Source organism: Melanotaenia boesemani, chromosome 20, assembly GCF_017639745.1.
Source record: "Melanotaenia boesemani isolate fMelBoe1 chromosome 20, fMelBoe1.pri, whole genome shotgun sequence".
Taxonomy (NCBI): Eukaryota; Metazoa; Chordata; class Actinopteri; order Atheriniformes; family Melanotaeniidae; genus Melanotaenia; species Melanotaenia boesemani.
Window position 1 is genome coordinate 16,516,467 of NC_055701.1, and position 14,761 is coordinate 16,531,227.

Consider the following 14,761-nt stretch of genomic DNA (forward strand, 5'->3'; position numbering starts at 1 on the left):
GATAATTGATGTATCAAACTTTAAATTTTAATTATAAAAAGGGTTTGGCTCAATTATAGGAGTAGTTTCCAGTTCAGGTTCAACATTCAGCACCCAAATGGTTTCACTGTTAAAAAACTTTCTTCCAGTCTCTCACCTCCATATCAGGCAAAGCCCTGAGGGCACTGAACAGGGTCATAGTCTTTCCAGAACCAGGAGGTCCACACAGCACCAGTGGTTTGTGCTCAGCCAGCCATGTGTAAAGCAAAGCTTCATGGCGAACAGTGTCCAGGGTAGGAACGACGACATCTGGGGATGCCACCTTGTGGGTCTCTACTTCAATCTGGGGGACCTTGCCCTGCCAGGACTGCCACTCACCTGAGATGCACACCTTGATACAAATAAAGCAAAACAATTGTTCTTTTCATACCAGATGTCTTTTTTTTTTAAACTTACTGCAGGTACATATCACCCATTATTCCTTAATAAATAAGCCATACCTCATAGTCAATGATGGGGACATTGGGAGCTGTGGGGAGGGGTACAGTGGTGATGCGACGGATGTATTCCCCAAGCTCTGCCCTCATCTTCAAACGGCCATCACCAGAGAAGGACCAGAGGACAGCGTAGATCAAATACCTCTGCAAGAAATAATGAAATAATTAAATGTAGCATATTACGGAATATATTAATATGTTTATGATAGGGGTGGGGCTTTAACGCATTAATAAAATGAGTGACTTTGACAATACATTTAAGGAGTTTTCAGACCCGTCTAGCGACCATAAAAAAAATAAATACAATAAAATAAATATTGTGACAACTCTAGCGCCTTTTTCTGGTGTTTTTGGAGAGTAAAGTGAAAGCATATAACCTTTATTTCTTCTCAATGAGTTGCGGATGTTCCCGCAGGCCCTAACATGTAATGCCTGTTAATGAAGAGTCTGGATGAAAACATTTTGAAAGTTAAAGTACTGTAGAATGTTGTAGACTTATAATCAGAGAACAGCCGGAGCTGCCAGTTAAAGTGCTCAAAATGACACTTCTACTATATTTTTTTTCAATTGAAATGCAATTAAATGCATTTTTCCAGAGATTACTAGAGCTTGAGTTTTCAGTTTTCATGTCAGTGTCTATTATTTGATTCAGTTGTCCACTAAAATGCATTTATATTAAAAACTGTTGCTTTTTGGGACAAATACTGTTAATGCAATTAAAATGCAATTAATCAAGATTAATTAAGTACAAAACCTGTAATTAGACAGATCACTTTTTTTTTTTTTTAATCGAGTCCTACCCCTAGTTTATAGAAATTAATGTGATGCTTTTGTAAATTGTATTTCTAACAACTACACAGAGAACAAAAAGTCGAACATTACCTGCATGTATCTCTCCAGCTGGTCAATTGGCATAGGGAAGTCAGGGTGGTTGTTGTTGTACTGAGCCACATTACGGCAGGCCTGGTGCAACATTGAGAACAATGAGCCCAGACAGCGCAGGCGAGTGAAGTCCATGATGTGCTCCATCTTAGAAGCATGTTCCAAGGCCTTGATCACAAGACCTGTGGAGGTGAAGTACGGCTGGAGGACTGCTGCAGAATCTCTCTGGATCTAGTTTAAAGCAGACAGTAGAACATCAGTGAAGATTAAATATTTGACCAGTCTTTAAGTATTCTGGGCATTTTTTGCACCTAAATTACCTGCAGCATTGGTGAAGCAGTCTCCTCCTCATCCTCTGTGCCTTTCCTCTTGCGCTGAGCTTCATCCTCCCCCTCATCTAACGGGATGCTACGAATGCGAGCCAGGAAGTTGTTGAAGATCATGTCGGTGCTGAGGACATCCTCACTGAACCAGACCATACCACAGCGTGACACCGTGGCGAGAGTGGCATACTTCAGATCCTGTACTTCAAACATCACACGCACCTGAAAGGACAAAGTAAAAGTAAACGATGCTGCCACCAGCTCAGATGCTAAAAGACTAAAAAAATAAAAAATAAAAAATAGAGGTCTGTGTTTGAAATACTGTGCTCTTACATTTGGTGGTAAGCTGAGACGCTCTCCATTCGGCAGTGTGAGCAGTTTATTGTCATCCAACACAGAGTTCAGATTTTCAACCCACTCTGGGTCGACATCACCATCAAAGATGATCCACTGACGCTTCTGAAGTTCACCTCGAACATTGTCAATTATCCTGAAATTGAGAAAAACAGTTTAAAGATATTTTTAGATTTTCCAGCTTTACAGAATACCTTTGAAATTCAAACTCATTATTAAGCTGAACTCACTTTCTGAGGATGTGTGTGAACAAGCCATCTGTCCATTCTCGAGTGTTAGGGTCCAGGGTTCCATACAGATGATCTTTGCTGATAGCCTTGGGGTCAATAATGTGGGCTACACCTTCAACACCCTCCAGTCTCTCCAAGGCTTTCAGCAGCACTCTCCATGCCATGGTCTTGCCACTGCCTGAAGGACCCACCATCATCAGACCATGGTTGATCTGTGTGATCTGGTACAGCTGGAGCACCTATAAGAATTGAATTGATAGAAAGTTGAACTCACTACTCAACCTGTGTGCATCTTGATTTGCTCATCAGGTTGTAACGTTTGACACTAACTGTAAACACACCACATGGAAGCATTTTAAGTATGCTATTTTCATACCTTCTCCACCCACATGCTGCCAACATCATCACCATCTCCGTAGGTGAGGTACATCTCTGCACAGACTTTCTTCAGCTCCTCCCTCAGAGCTGTCATCTCTCCACGGTGGTACTGAACTCCAGGGAAGACATCTGACAGCAGGCTGAACAGCAGAGGGATGTCCTCAGCCACCAGCTTGGGGACCATGGTCTCACACACACTCTGGATCAGGATCTAAAGCAAATGGAAAGGCAAAAATGCTGCCAAAAACGCCATATAAAAAAATAGTGCAGACTCATGTCAATGAAGCCACAGTTTCAATACCTCCTGTTCAGGAAGGTTCTCAGCAATCTCGTTCTCATCGACATCTTCTCCACGCTCATGCTTCTCCCTTTTGATTTTCTGGATGCGCTCACGCTTGACATTACCAGCACTGATCAGCACACTCTTGAGGGCTCGGAGACCAAAGTCATAATGGCTCTGGGATGACAGCTGCTCATCACACAGTCTACAAAAAAAGCACAAGATTAAATCAGAGGAAAACACCATTTCCAAATCCTTCTGAAATTGGTTGAGTGTTCTACTAAACTTGATACATACTTGAAAAAGGGTACAATCTTCTTGGCAAGGATCTCAGCTGTTCGGAAACCTTGAGAGTAGAGCATGACCTGTGCAATGAGCTGACGGTCGGGCTTTGTCATGGCCAAGCTGCGGAAGAGCTTCTTCAGATTGTCAGGCAGGTTTGAACGGCCAGCGTAGCCAGGGTTCATGGTGATGAAGATGGCCATGTCTGGGCTCACCTTCACCTGCTTGTTCAAGAGCTCCGTAGTGACAGGCACACCTGGAACAATAATACATGTTACTCACAGTGGAGTGGAGTAATAAAAGGGCTTGTATTGAAATGTTAAGCTGAATTTTTAACATTATACATTCATACATTTCATACATTTATGCATTGTAAAACAGATTAGTCACACAAATACAAAGATAGTGACTGTCAGTTTTTAACTTCCCCACCACATAATGTTAAGCTGGAGATTGAAGTCATTTAAACTCTGTGGATGTTTTTGTGTTCAAGTTCTTCAATTTGGATAAACTTATTTAAGGATAACTTTGTCACAATAGAGTTCAAACACATATACATACTTCTGTCTCTGTTGGGATTGCTATGCTCCCTCAAGGCCACCTGGATGTACTGGACCTGCTGAGAGACGGCAGACAGCATTCTCTCTTCCAGACGATTGAACTCATCAAAGCAGCCCCAGGCTCCTACCTGGCACAGACCCACGAAGATACGACCCATGGCCTACGGAACACGGGTTCAAAATAAAATAAAAAAATAATATTAATAATAATTAAAAATTAGACATGTTAACAAACATTAACAGACAAACAGTTTAATCACTTAACCCCTATTAATATTTTATGGTTTATTATTATCTTGGTTGCAAAAGCAGCTGAAAAACAAATATATATTTATACAGTCATACCTGGAAGTCGAATGTTTCATCACAATTGAAGACTAAGACAAAGCGGCCAAGCTGGTGACCAAGGGCTTTCACAGACTCTGTCTTTCCTGTGCCAGCGGGTCCTAGAGGGCGAGCAAATTCAGTCAACTCAGTGTTCAATACGCAACACTTTCTCCTTTAAAGAAAAATTCTCAATCTTTTTTAGAAAAGACAAAAAGAAAAACAAAAGAAAAAAAAAACCCAGCCTCATTCAACTTTCATACCAAATGGTGATCCTCCAAGACGCGCCTCTAGAGCCTGGGTCATGGTAAGGTAGCAACGGTCTGTCAGTGGGGTCTGGACAAGCTTGTCCTGAACACCCAAGTACTCAAAGCCATAGTTGAACTTTGCATTGGCCATCTGAATGGAGAGCTGCTGCAGAACATCTGTCTGCTTGGGGTCAAAGTAGAAGCGCATCTGGCTGAGCCAGTCAAAGGATTTGGGGTTGTCGATTTTGTTCTTGATCAGAGTCCTGGTCACATCACGCTGGTGCACCAGCTCAGTGATCTAAGAATGGATTACAGGATGGATTTCAGAAAATTCATTATAAAAACACTACTCAGAATCATATTTGGTAGAGGAGAGAAAAACCCTCTAACCAGGTGCTCAAGTTTCCTCCTGCGGAGTGGAGGCTGCTCCATCAGCACGGTGTCAGCCAACACGTTGAGAGTGGCCTCCACATTTGACAGCACTCCCTGCATAGGTGACATGTCCCCACCACCAGAGATGGTGGTCAAGGCAGACTCGACGTTCTCAGACCAGGCAATCTGAGTTGAGAGAACCACCAGTTGGGCCTGTGGAGCAAGGATAAAGTGAAATTAGCACAAGAGCACAGATTTCCATGTCCGTAAAAATGTAATTCTACTGCATTATTTGTTGAGCGTGTGCAATCAGATTTCTTAATGCCAACCTGGTAACGATCAATCCAAGTGATATACTGGCTCAGGTCAATGGCTGTGCCTGTGTTGAAGCCTGTGACCTCAGTGACAGACTCTGCAAGAAGCTTGGCCAGCGTCACTCTCATCTCCTTCTCCACCAGCGTCAGCCACTCATTGATCTTCGGGTGCTCTGTGATGGAGACTGGTGTCTTGTAGACAATCTCCTCACCCTCACGCGAGGAGATACCAAGCACCTCAGTGTTGTCCTCATTGAGCAGGATGCTGGAGACACCGGCAAACATCTTTTTGAAGTGTTTCTGGAGTTTGGCCACATTCTTGCTGTTGCCGATAATCTCAAGGAGGTCCTCGTCTCCCACAAAGTAGAATCTGTCAACAACAAAAGAATATAGATTTAATGATCTTTTAGAAATGTTTCAATTTAAGATGTTTTTTTAAACAGGAGAATTCCCTTTAACTAGCTCTGCCTCAGGATTGTCTGCGTACCTGGGGAATGAAGATCTCTCCCTCTCCAAGTATTCTCCAAGGGCTTTCTGAATTTTTCCCAACAGGTCAGCCAAACGCTCCAGGGACCTCTGCACTCCCTGAATGTTTAGCACGTCCATCACTAAAGGAGACTTTGTCACCTTCTTCATCAGGGCCAAAAACTCTGTGCTGATACTGTGAGATAAAGACAGAAAATGTTTTAGCTGTATTGGATAAGAAGAAAACAAGAACGCACTAATACAAGATATAAGTTGTGAAAATGCTAAAATAGTAACACAAAACCAACATGAATTGTGGCTTTTACCAATCAGATTTCAGTTGTAAGGTACAGTAAGTTTACCTCTGAAATCTCTGGGTTTCTACGGGCAGCAGATGTTTGATGTCAGCACTGCCGGTGAAGATACCTTCTAGATACACCCAGCGACGTTGGACATCAATCCAAACGTCAAACAGAGCCATGATACGATTCAGCTTGTCTTCCCAGCTCAGAGCATCTTCCTCAAAAACCTTAAAAACCAAAATAACATTATGTTAATGCAGTTCTGTAGAATTTAATTATTTGAAAATATAATCTGTAGTCTAAATTAACTAAAAATGGAAGTCTGATTACTTTGTAGTAAGGTGACAACTTCATTGCAGACACGCTGTTGATGTGTTCTTTGACTTTGTTGAAAAGATCGTCCCAGCCTCTGATCAGACGGCACTTGTTCTGGTAGTTCACCAGGTCGAGCTCATACGAGTTCCACACTTCACGGATCTGACAATAAAAAAAAATGCTCAAATATTAACTAAAAATCACAGCCAGTGAAAATTGTACAAAGACAAAACTCAGTTACCCCCCCCCCCTCTTATGAACCCTCTCTTCACACCTGTTTAAGGAATTCCTCCAAAGCCATCTCACCCTGGGCTACCAGGAGAACATCCTTTACCACCATCTCATTCTTCTGCAGATCTACATCCCAGATCTGCCCCAGGGTCAGCTCTGACAGGACCCAATTCACATGCAAGCGCTTCATCAACTGCTTCCAGTGGCGGTCCTTAAGAGCCTCTGATTTAAGTTCAATCACCAACATGTTGACCTAGAGTGAAAGCAAAGGCTAGATCATTTTTACTTTTGTTTTTCTTTAAACCAAAACTTACATTTAGTAGAAAAAAAATGGGTTTTCTGACCTTTAAGTATCCTTTGAGCAGCCTCTGGACATACTCATAGGAGGCATACTGTCTGAGCCTTGCTTGGAAATTCTTCAGCTGGTTCAGAAGAGCATCCAGACTCTGGCGGAGCTGAATATTCAAAATACAGACATGGTTGTAGTTCAAGCAGGATTTGACCAGTACAACACTGTGCATTACAGTGGAGATTGTGTTTGTTGTACCTTGCGAGGCTGCACAGAAACCCATGGCTGTTCTTTCATTTGGTCAATCTGCTCCCAGACCTTTGACAGCTCAGACCAAACCTCTTTCAGGTCATGGAGCTCTTCCAGGGCCACCTGCAAATCACAGCAAAAGTTGAAAGGAGACTTGAGACAATCATCTATTTAAATGTTACTCCGTTAGTAATATGTCTACTTATTCATTATATTACAATAATTCTTCAACAACTGATATCAAATCTTTGACTTCAGACATTACCTGTACTCTCTCTTCACTGCCACTGAGCAGACCAGTGTCAGTGAGTTCCAGGGCCTCTTTGGCCCGAGCACACTTCTCCCTTTCAACCTTAAGACGACCAAAGTTGCCTTCATAGATTGTCAGAGATTGAAGGGCCTCTTCAGGACGCAGGTTACCCTGATGGAACAATTTGTGAGTGAGACACACAAATAGATTTTTTTTTAATAAACATGGGATACAATATATAATCTGATATTTAAAATAGCTTTTCTCTTAGAAATATGGACTTATAAAGTCATGTGTGCTTAATACCATAAGCCATATAAAAGATATTTCAAATTCAATAAAATTATTGTTTTTCTTACTGCAACTGGTTTGGTCTTCTCCCAGTCACTGAGTAAGTCAGTGGTGCGGTTCTCCACAGCTTTGTCCTCTTGGACAATCTTCATCTGAAGGTTGGCTACCTGCTGCTGGATTGCAGTGTCCTTGCGCTTCATTATGTCACTGAATGCCCCCCATTCACCTTCAATGTTGTCAATGTAGAGCCAAGATGGAGGGAACTGGAATCTTTGCTTCTCCAACAGACGCTGTCCATTACGGAACAACTACGGATACAATGTTGGGATAGTATTACGGTTTCAATTTTTTAAGACAAAACACTAACAAGAAAAAGACGATAGTAGATACATCAGAGCACTTACTTCCACATTTTTCTCAAACTGTTTGATCTTGCGTTTCAGGGTCTGGACATATGTTATGAAGTTGACAGCATCTGAGGTGCTAGCCGTGTCCACAGAATGTTGTTCAAGATCTTGCCGGGACTGGTAAGAACAGAAGAATTTTAATAAATATATAAAACTAGTTTTAAAAAGTCACTACAGTATCGGTTTTTTCTAATGAAAACAACTAGGAGGGTACAATTAACAAGGTTTTTCTAATCATGCTTTACCTTAGAGATCTGGGAATGGAAGTCCTGCATATTCTGGCCGAGCATCTGGCCAAACTTGCTGAGGACTTCTTTGTGCCAGGAGTCATATTTCAAGTTCACCTTAGACTGAACCTGTTGGCAAAGTCACATAATATCAAGCTTACAGACACATAAAATGATTTACATTGTAATCCAATCCACTTTATTTATAAAGCATGTTTAAAAAATGTCTCTTAAGTGCTGCACATCAAAAATCATCAATATTAATAACAGAAAAAAAATAGAAAACAATAACCATGTGTTTCTCTGTTTAGCTCCACCAGCTCTTATTAAACCAACAAAAACAAGTGAAAAGATAAAATAAATTAAGTAAAAAAAGATAAAATAAATAAAAAGACACAGGGAACCACACAACTCACGCAAACAAGAAAATAATGCTTTATCCAGATGAAAAGAAATAAAAAAAGCTAAAGTTTTCAGTCATTCCTACCTTGCCATAGTCGATGACCGCAGGTCCAAACTCTTTACGAGTCTCAGCATTGTCAAAGGTTCCACGTGCTTTGCGGATCTGGACCAGCAGGGCCTGCCACTTGGTGAGGTCTTCACCAAGACGGTTGTAGATGTTTTCAGCTTGCATGTCCCACAGGCACTGGTACTGCAGCCACACCTAGACAGGGGAGACAGAGTGTCAATGATCAAAAGTAAAACTGTCACAAATCAAAACAACAATCAGCAATAGATAATAACACGTTATATTTTCTTGTTTAAACAAGACAGATCTTACCTTTACATACTGCTCAACCTCATTGACTATGTCCTCCACTGCATTGTAGGCTTCCTCCAACGCTGCAGGACCATCTGGCATCCTGGTCAGGGCATTACGATAGAACTTCTCCTCCTCTGAAAGCTCATAGTGGACACCCACCTGATGAGAAAGGACAAATTGGCTTAGATAAAAGCATCTGACCCCTAGATATCTGAGTTAAAAATGTCCAAGACAGCACTAGAACTGTCAACTCATTTCAAGTGTTCGGATTGGCATTTTTGCCAAAGTGGCTTGTACCACGAGTTATTATAGATCCTCTCCAGGAAAAAAAAAACAATATCTGTTTTAAGATCCCAACCTGGTATCTCTGGCTCTGGATTCTGGGCAGAGAAAGGATGACAGTCTTCCAAGCAAACATCTCCTGGTAGAGCTTGTAGCGGCAGTCCTCAATCGGTGGGTTTAAGTAGATCACCTGGTTTGTAATCCTTAGCTCATGGACAATGTTCTGAAAATAAAAAGATAAAATAGTCAGCTATGTCCAAATATCCAAGGAATCACCAAAGTTTGTAATGTATCAACATTTACAAATCAATGTGACATAAGGTTACAGTGTTACTAGTCATAGCAGTTACCTTGATCTTGGGCTCCCCTCCTGGTTTATGGCTGACTTGTGGAGCCTCTGTATCCATATCCACATCAGCTTTGTCTTCTACCTGCCCACGGAGCACCTGGGTCCAGGCCTTAAGACCAGCCTGAAGACGTACTCCCAGGATGCGTTCAATCTAAGATATCATCAACAAAAGCTTTCAATGTAATACAAAAAAAGTAACCTTGCAGAATGAAACAAAGACTTAAATATGTAGATCATATTTACAAGTCTACCTCAATATCAAGCTTGTTGACCCAAATGGGCAAGTTGGAATAAGAATGCAAATTAAGGTCATCCACAGCTTTCTGGACACGGTTCAGGATCTCAGTGAAGGTCTTGTGGTCAAACATGCAAGTCTCTAGAGACCGAACCTCCAAATCTATCTTCTCCTCAATTAGCAAGAGGTCATCCACCTGGAAACAACCGGAAAAAAAATATATTTGACATGATTAAACATGTCAAGCAGTTCTAAAATGCCTGCTTAAAGTAGGATTTTTTTGCTGCATGCATTCCATCATTCTAACCTTCTCTTGGAAGTTGAAGACTGTCTCAGCCAGCCTTTGCACATAGGGATCGAGCTTGTAGGATTCCCAGACCAGAGTGATACCCTCAGTGACGAGAGCCTGAACCTCTTTCTTGAGCCCAGCCACCAGCAGTGAGATGGAGGATCTCTCCTCCACTTTCTCACAAGTACGCTCATAGGTACGTACACTCTCGATCAAGGAGATGGCAAATGGGTACAGCTGATTAGCTTGGTGGGCTTTGTTGACGATAGCCAAAGGAACACGGAAGCTCAGCCACTTCAAGTTGCGTACTTCTTTGGATAAGGTTATGATCTCTGGAAGGAAGTTGACTTTAAGCTTGAGCATGTTTCCTGTCCTTCCACGGGCACGAGTGCTCTCAATGGTGAAGATCCGACCAGACACACCAAGGTTGCGCTGTTGGACCTGATTTATAACACAACAGGATTATGTTAAAAAAACATCTAAATACTGACTTCATTCAAAATAAATGAAAAAATAATAATATTATTGGTATATACCTTGCGAGCCCAGTCATCAAAAATCTCTTGAGTATTGAGTTTAGCTCTGAAGCTATCTCCATCCTGCTTCAGCTTTAGCCCTTCCACATGGTTCTCCCAGCCTTTTCCCAAAACATCCTCAACTCTCTTCATGTAAGCAGTGAGCTGACGGTCGATCTGCTTGGCCCAGATAATGGAGCCAGACACAGGTGGCAAGTCCCGAACATGGCTCATCTTACAGGCCTGGCTCTGAGGGTACTGCACCTTGAACTTGTCATGCAGTGACTCAATGTCATCTTTCACACGCTGGATGAGCTGTGTCTGGTACTCCCTGATGGCGCCACGAATGTGGGGGCGAACAAAGAGAGCATTGAAGCGGGAGAAGATGCGGAACATCTCATTGGCATTCTTGGCAGTTCCCAGCTGATCACGCAGGCGGGCAGTGATGCGGGTCTCAACTCGGTCGATGCGTTCATCATAACGCTTCATGGCGGCTTCCCAGGCTTCCATGCCTTCCTTAGAAACATCCAGGCCATCCACCTCTTTGACATTCTCATATGCCAGGTTCACTTCTTCAATTGCATTGGCATCGGCAGCATCAAAGAGAACTCCAGCTACCTTCATATCTTCAGGTTCAACTGTCTCACCAGGGGCGTGTTGTGGCACTGCAGATACCTGGAGACAAATAGCAAATTTTGTCACCCATATTGTAATAAAACCCAATATTAAAACATTTATTAATGGACTTTTAGAAGAGGAATGTTGAAAAATGACGGAAAAGGAGTATACTATAACATGCTAGTTTAAATGTTGCCATTACAGATGCTGAATGAAATTTACCTGAGGCCTAAGCACACGAACAATGACAGCCCTCAGCTGTTCGTGCTGCCTTCTAAACCGCCTCATGTGATCCAGCCGGGACTGAAGCTTCCTGTGTGCAGGGCTCAGACGCCACACCATTTTCAGGTTCTCCTCCCTCTTCCTCTTCACAATGTCTCTCAGAAGCACCTGCAGCTTCTCATACTCATCCTCCCAGGTCTGGAACACCTCGAAACATGCTACCATCACCTGCACGTACACAAAGAAATCAGTCAATTTAAGAAAATGTCCATTTTGATAAAAAAAAAAAAAAAAAAGACACACTTGGGGGAATGCAACAGGAGATGCAATGACACAAACCTTTTCAAATTCCTCATAGGCAACATGCATCAGCTTTCTGGTGCCCAACACTTTAAGAAGCTGGGAGCTTAGGTCCCTGGAGATGGCCTCCACTAGACGCAGTGCTCTTTGGATGGGATACTTTGTATTTCTAATCTTTTTCATGTGAGTAAATATGGCTACCAGAGCTTGGCGGATCTTATCAAGCTCTGATGCAGAAAGCAGGTCATTAAGAGGAAAGTCCTTCATCAATGGATTGTAGTCATTAACGGTCTCCACTGCCTGTTTCAGGCCTGTGAGGAGTAGCACAGAAAAAAAAGTCAGCATTTCATTTTACTTCACAAATACTAAAGTGAATTAAGTCAAGTAATACTATTCTTCTGTCACTCACCAGTGTCTGTGTCAAAGCTGACAGTAGCATGGAAACGTTTGCCGTGTTTAAGGATATCCAGTGTGAGGAGAACCTCTGGGCTCTCTCTCTTCTCTTGGATCCTGTTGAGAGCTCTCTCCAGATTCAACCAAAAACTGATCTCCTGCAAGGCAGTGCCTGAGGCTGGGTCGCGATCAAGCTTTGTCACCTAGAAGGGGGATAAGTGACAGAAACAATAAATCCAGCTATGTTCAATTAATGGATTTATTTTCCCAAAGACTGATTCATTGTATCAGCACCATTTAAATTGTGTTTGACAGATTTAAAAGAACCTTTTGGATCTCCCTGATCCAGCGGTTAACTCCAGATTGCAGCTGGTTGAGGAAGCTTGGGTCTTCCACTTTGTCACCAAAGTCAGTGACCTTTGGCTTCTCCCCACGCTCGTAGCACTGCTTGGCAATGTTTGAGATGATCGCATGAATGGGAAGGCTGATCTCAGGTATTTCAATGTTCTGTTGCAGGTGGAGAAGGCCCATCTCCAGCTCAGCAATCTTTTTCTCAACAGAGGGGGCCATCTTATCTCCATCTCTGTGGAGTCATGATAAAGAATATTGTGATGCAATTAAAAATTTTCCATCCATTAGATCAACTGCTAATGCTAAAGATGAATAGAAACCATAGCTATATCAATATTACCTGTCTGCTTTGCCGGACTCACGAATGTAGGATTTGAAAAAAGGAGCAACAGCATTGCTGATGAAAGAGTGAAGCGTCTCATAGGGAGAATCCTCGCTCAGGGTCAACACCCGAACTTGAGTTGATATGGGCTTGTCTGCATCGATGACACCTGTCCTCTTGATCAAAGCCAAGCTGCAACAAAGAAAGAGATGGAGACATGTTAACAATTACTTGAGCTTTACAATAACCTTTACCTGTTTAGCATATAAACAATCTTTTAGAGTAAAGATGTGCAGCTTTCAGGAGCAATGGGAGATGTTGTCCAGTTTTTATGACAAGATTGTAAACAATCATCTCTTCAGTGTATGACTTTAATCATTTACCTGTTGGACTTGATCCCATAGTGAATGTCAATGCTGACATTGTAGGTGATGCACTCCTTCTCCTCCTCTCCTTCATCTCCAACATCCTCTGTGTGAAAAACAAATTAAATCAAAGTCCTATGTGGGCAATAGGCCGAGAGACGACTGAATTTGTAAAAGATTTTGGATTTAGATTATAGATTTAAATTTTAGTTTCACTGTATACAACACAAGTAAAGACAGGACCATTATTACCTACTCAATGTGATCACAATACAGTAGAAATATTAATGCTGTCTTAGATCCTGCATTCGTGAAAGAACCCCACCACTTTCAACAATGCCATCTGTGTGCAACACCAGTTAAGGAATGAATACTAGTTGCCAGATTATCATGTTGCTAATGATGAATATTAAAGCATGGGATGACTTCATTTGTGTACAATAGGCCATGTTGCAGCAGAAGTCTAGCCACGCTCATTTACTAGTGTGGCTTGCCAGAAAAAGCCAAATACTGCATTCTGCATTGCAGCAATATCTGTAGAAAACCACAACCAGGGTGAGGAAGTGATTTTCTGTGGGAAGGAATCCAGAGCTCGCAGGCTTGGACTGTGTGGCTGGTCATGTGTAGAATCAAAGGATAGAGATTCAACACTGGTGTGAATGGAAAGCAGGTCAGAAACTGAGAATTAATTCGCCTGCAGGTAAATGGCGATAATGTGTTCATTGACACAAGCAGGTTCACATGATAAAACCACAAGAAGTTGGACACAGTATGACTTGTGTTTTGACAACTGATTCATTCTATTTTAATTGCAATAAATGATTTGTTTGTATTGGAATGTTTTTTTTATATTGTTTATTTATACAGCACAGTTAGCAACTAACATTATCTTTTTGTTTTAAAATAAAAATACACTGATATACAAATGCAGTTACATTTGTGTCCTGCAGGTTTTCAATATGTCCATGTTTCAGCGGGTCCGGAATAGGTGATGCATGCAGTAAATTATACACTCATGTCAGAAATCTGTCACTATCGGGCCATAAAACGATAACCAGTTTAAGCTAAGGTATTAAGTGAAGCATAGACTTCTCTACCATACCCAGTGTGGCGCAGTTCCTTTAAAATATGGCGATTTAATGGGTGGATATAAAAGGTTCAAGCATTGCCATAAGCTAGCTATTAAATCGATTATATTTTAATATTTTGCTGTTTGTTAATCTTAACGTCTATTTAGAACGAGACGTTGCATTTATATCGATGAAGAGCGAGCAAACAGTTCTCATTTTACTGTCTTTTTTTCTAAATGTACCTTTGAGAGCACTTCTCTCGACCAGGATAGTGTGAATCTGGGGATCGGCCAGGAATTTCTTCATCTGTTCGACTGCGCTCTTCTCCTCCAGGGCGGTTTCCAGTGAAACAGGGGCCTCGCCGCCATCTTCCAACAGTAGCGGTACCAGTTTCCGAATGTGCTTCTGCAACACGGAGGTATCAGCGACCGTTTGAACGGCCGACACCTCCATGGTGCCGGAGTTTTCCTCCGTTCCCCCGCCGTCAGACATTCTTTGGAGAAGTTAACGGAGACCAGATGTTGTAAGAACGTAGACAAAGACACAACACTGACGTAAAACAGCACACAACACCGGCAGACTGCTGCTGTCAAATCACCGCAAGGGTGACAGTCTCATTTATTTGCGCAAAGGATTGT

At 42.0% G+C, this 14,761-nt stretch overlaps 1 protein-coding gene across 2 annotated transcripts in view; it reads right to left on the bottom strand.

The window, feature by feature from the left end:
• The window catches only part of dync1h1 (dynein, cytoplasmic 1, heavy chain 1), a 28,531-nt gene extending 13,831 nt beyond the window's left edge, over positions 1-14,700 (bottom strand). For both annotated transcript variants that reach the window (XM_041971680.1, XM_041971679.1), the window contains exons 1-38: positions 14,366-14,700; positions 13,072-13,159; positions 12,707-12,880; positions 12,343-12,598; positions 12,032-12,218; positions 11,662-11,933; positions 11,323-11,550; positions 10,504-11,157; positions 9,986-10,408; positions 9,695-9,874; positions 9,445-9,594; positions 9,171-9,317; positions 8,831-8,971; positions 8,537-8,713; positions 8,068-8,178; positions 7,820-7,939; positions 7,484-7,723; positions 7,140-7,295; positions 6,884-6,997; positions 6,681-6,791; positions 6,380-6,589; positions 6,121-6,267; positions 5,851-6,017; positions 5,511-5,684; positions 5,039-5,393; positions 4,728-4,922; positions 4,353-4,635; positions 4,111-4,211; positions 3,767-3,926; positions 3,221-3,461; positions 2,945-3,128; positions 2,642-2,854; positions 2,266-2,504; positions 2,015-2,171; positions 1,679-1,903; positions 1,359-1,589; positions 480-620; positions 137-370 (exon numbers count right to left, since the gene is read on the bottom strand). In XM_041971680.1, the coding sequence (XP_041827614.1) occupies positions 137-370; positions 480-620; positions 1,359-1,589; positions 1,679-1,903; positions 2,015-2,171; positions 2,266-2,504; positions 2,642-2,854; positions 2,945-3,128; positions 3,221-3,461; positions 3,767-3,926; positions 4,111-4,211; positions 4,353-4,635; positions 4,728-4,922; positions 5,039-5,393; positions 5,511-5,684; positions 5,851-6,017; positions 6,121-6,267; positions 6,380-6,589; positions 6,681-6,791; positions 6,884-6,997; positions 7,140-7,295; positions 7,484-7,723; positions 7,820-7,939; positions 8,068-8,178; positions 8,537-8,713; positions 8,831-8,971; positions 9,171-9,317; positions 9,445-9,594; positions 9,695-9,874; positions 9,986-10,408; positions 10,504-11,157; positions 11,323-11,550; positions 11,662-11,933; positions 12,032-12,218; positions 12,343-12,598; positions 12,707-12,880; positions 13,072-13,159; positions 14,366-14,615 (7,836 nt within the window). In that variant the 5' untranslated portion in view covers positions 14,616-14,700. The remainder of the gene's footprint in view (positions 1-136; positions 371-479; positions 621-1,358; positions 1,590-1,678; positions 1,904-2,014; positions 2,172-2,265; positions 2,505-2,641; positions 2,855-2,944; positions 3,129-3,220; positions 3,462-3,766; positions 3,927-4,110; positions 4,212-4,352; positions 4,636-4,727; positions 4,923-5,038; positions 5,394-5,510; positions 5,685-5,850; positions 6,018-6,120; positions 6,268-6,379; positions 6,590-6,680; positions 6,792-6,883; positions 6,998-7,139; positions 7,296-7,483; positions 7,724-7,819; positions 7,940-8,067; positions 8,179-8,536; positions 8,714-8,830; positions 8,972-9,170; positions 9,318-9,444; positions 9,595-9,694; positions 9,875-9,985; positions 10,409-10,503; positions 11,158-11,322; positions 11,551-11,661; positions 11,934-12,031; positions 12,219-12,342; positions 12,599-12,706; positions 12,881-13,071; positions 13,160-14,365) is intronic.
• Between the last annotated feature and the right edge of the window lie 61 nt (positions 14,701-14,761).